We start from the raw sequence: 3,316 nt of genomic DNA, 5'->3' as shown, positions 1-3,316 counted from the left end.
ACCAGTTCGAAAAGAATTCACATTGAAGTTAGAGAAGGATTTCCTTTGACCAATTTCTGAGATCATACCAAAAGCCTACATACAGTCCCCATCTAACAAGTACAGAACCAGTTTTACAATTGATATGAACCAGCACCACCTCCACATGCAACGAATGTTACTATATATAATATTTGGATTGAGTTGATTATTGGTTGATATCAGGATTTTTCACCTGATAAGGATAGCACTGTTTAGATCAACTCACTGTTATTTGAACCAGCATTCTTTTGATCGCTGGAGCTCCCAAAATGATGCACAACAATACCCAATAGATGCAGTGCAGTGCAATATGTTAAATAATGTGGGAACTATAAAATTGCATATAAATACCATCAAAGTCAAGTGAAAAAATAAAGTTCTATTAAAGAGTACATGTGAATTGAAGCTCCATCCAAAATTTGATGTGATTTCGTGGACAAACAGGTTACAAGTGACACTACAACACTGAAATGTCTTCACCCTTTGGGTGTAGAAGTGATAATAGTGTCTTCATATACCAATCTTCAGGGTTGCTCCAAAACCACGTAAACCTAGATTCGATAAGACTCATAGACGAAGTGACTGTTTCTTTTGCTATTGAAAAATGTCACTGCAACAGTTAATTGGTGCAAAGTATTACCACCAAATTAACCCAGTGCATTCCATCACATTCACAAAGTAAAATCAGATAGCTGACACTCTCACACCTAGTCTAAATACGACTTTTAGGGGTAACCACAATTGAGGGAGATGACGATTACTTTTTGGTGGCAAGCAAAAGGAAGCCATCAAATACACAAGCATCAAATATTGTTCTCTAGTATTTATAAATAATTAAATTTTTATTCAGCAATCCATTGTCCAGGAACACAGGTAATATCAGTTCAAATTAAGTGAAGCATAGATCAGAGGACTACTGCAGTAAAGCTTTTGAAACGTATTAAGGGAACTGACATCTAAACAATAAGGCAGAAATCAAAAGAAGATTCAAGTCAGGCAGAAAAAAAAATGATTCTCCATGGATTATATGCAGTAAAGAGGTGGCAACCGCTAAATATACCAAAATAGAAGGTTAACAAATTGGCAATACCAACAAAACTACAGAGGGCATACTGATTAAGCAACAGCTCTTATAACAGTCATAATCAAGTAATGATTTAACCATATGAGCACTGACCATGACCATGATGCATTCATCATAGTTAAAATAGAAACGGAATGTTGGCAGCAAATGATGAGATCTACTACGATGGACAACATGTCCCTATAATGAAATTTAAACTTTTACGGTACACAATCAGCAGGCAAGACAGTACTGCATGTTTTAGGGAAAAAGAAAATAGAACACGGTGAATTGGTTGTCTGCAGCATAAATATTAGAGGATTCAGATAAACCTTTTTCAAGATGTCCAAACTGAAACTTTCAAATGCATTTTTTATGAGTAATCTAACACTATGTGATGTCATGGAGTCCCTTGTCACCTTATGTGAAATACACTTTGCCATTGGCACTGTTTAGTTAAGTTTACTGTTATTTGATATTGACCAGTGGAATCCTAAACTGATGGGTAGTTCAATTCACTAGTCGGGTTGTGTTTTTTGCCCACTGAACTCCCAAAATTATGCAAAACAACAGAGGTGCATAGGGCATTGTGTTAAAACTGCAGACATATAACCTCCATAAAAAAGAGAATGTAAATTTTGCCGTCAAATTGATTGCAATCAACATGTCCATCATATAATGTCTTGCCTGTTATAAAAGGGTACAAAAATCAGAACAGTGCCTGCAGGCATCCACAATTCAAGGGTAACTCCAGAAACCATGTAACTGATAGGCTTTATATATTGAAGGACAAGTTAAGTGCTCCTTGTTTTTGGAAACAAGTTAGGTGTTCTTTTTGCTACTGAACAATGTTTTGACACTGCAGATGATGACTTGATGTACTTGATTACCATCAGACTTTGATAATGTTTGAGTTTTCAGTTGGTGAATTGGTGATTAATGTGGTATTATACACCTCAAAGAGCAGTCAACAACACATTCCATCAAACCACCAAAGCTAAATCATACAGCACAAACCACCTTAGCAGCCTAGCTGAAGGTAACTTGCAGGGGTAATAACAATCAAGTGAAAAGCCATACCTATTCCAGGGCAAGCAAAAGGAAATCATCAGACAAAGTCACCAAACAGATTTCTCCATTCTCATAAATAGTTCATCTTTTATTTAACTATCCATTACTCAGTGAGCAGAGGTGGTCTCCCCACCCTCAAAGCCAAGCCCATACAACACACCGGCATATTTCTCGGTTAGCCCGTTGAAGTATGCCTCCTTGAGCTTCTTGAAGGAAAGCGCGGTCAGAAGCGAGTCGGACCCTGCCTGGTGGCAGATCCCAACCCGCGCTACGTCGAGCAGCTCAGCAAGCTTGTTCAGCCCACCATGGAGGCTATTGCAGAACCTCATCAGGTGTTTGATATCATAGATAACAGGGAAGTAGATCTTGATGAGATCGAAGAATCCCGACATCGTGTCAGGCAGGTTTGTGCCGGTAAGCAGCTTGAGCAAGTAGCCGAAGTCGTAACCACTGTGGAAGGTTACCCAACGCACATCGGAGTTCATTACGACGCCGGAGGACATGAGCAGCTCAGCGAAGCGGCGAGCGTCGGCCCCATCCGCACCGTGGCGGGCGAAGTCGATCCCACTGCGTCGGAGCAGATCGATGGAGTCCGCGGCGGCGACGTCGGTCCGCGGGTCGAACCCTCGGAAGTTGAACTGCCAGACGCAGGGTCGGCCGCCTGGGCCGAGCGCCGGCAGCCCTCCATGCTCGTCGGAGAAGGTGAGCCCAAGCTGGATAAGCTTAAGCATGTCGACGTTGGCCTTGAGCGTGGCGTAGTTGAACTCGGCCGCGGACTTGTAGGTGCCGAGCGGGCGGCACACCACGCCGGGGAACTCCGTGTCCATGGCGACGTAGGGGTAGTCGTCCACGATGTCGCGGATCACGGCGAACTCGGCCTCGAGGTTGTCCGCCCAGACCTCGCGGATCTCCACATCGTCGGGCTTCTCTGCGGCGGGCGTCGCCATCGGCTCGGGCGCATCCAAGATTCGAGCTTTATTCCCCTCTCCTCTTCGGTCGCCGGAGCTCTTCCGGCAACAGCAGCTAGGGTTCGCGTGGTGGAGCGGGGGCGGGGCGGGGCCGGGAGCGGGAGCGGGAGGGCGGAGGAGGGGGCGGTGGAGCCCACGGGTCAGCGGCGAGCGGTGGGGGCTCCCATGGGCGGGGTGGATGGCTAAATCCGCT

General features: G+C 44.7%; 1 protein-coding gene across 1 annotated transcript; it reads right to left on the bottom strand.

The window, feature by feature from the left end:
- Positions 1 to 2,192: 2,192 nt before the first annotated feature.
- On the bottom strand, positions 2,193 to 3,299 carry LOC101783297 (probable CCR4-associated factor 1 homolog 7). Its single transcript, XM_004956769.4, has one exon. The coding sequence runs from the start codon at positions 3,100 to 3,102 to the stop codon at positions 2,263 to 2,265; it is 840 nt and encodes a 279-aa protein (XP_004956826.1). The 5' UTR covers positions 3,103 to 3,299; the 3' UTR covers positions 2,193 to 2,262.
- Positions 3,300 to 3,316: the final 17 nt, after the last annotated feature.

The sequence above is a fragment of the Setaria italica genome, chromosome II (genome assembly GCF_000263155.2).
Source record: "Setaria italica strain Yugu1 chromosome II, Setaria_italica_v2.0, whole genome shotgun sequence".
Lineage (NCBI taxonomy): Eukaryota > Viridiplantae > Streptophyta > Magnoliopsida > Poales > Poaceae > Setaria > Setaria italica.
Note: the sequence above shows the minus strand (reverse complement) of the source record. Positions and strands in the feature narration are given on the sequence as shown.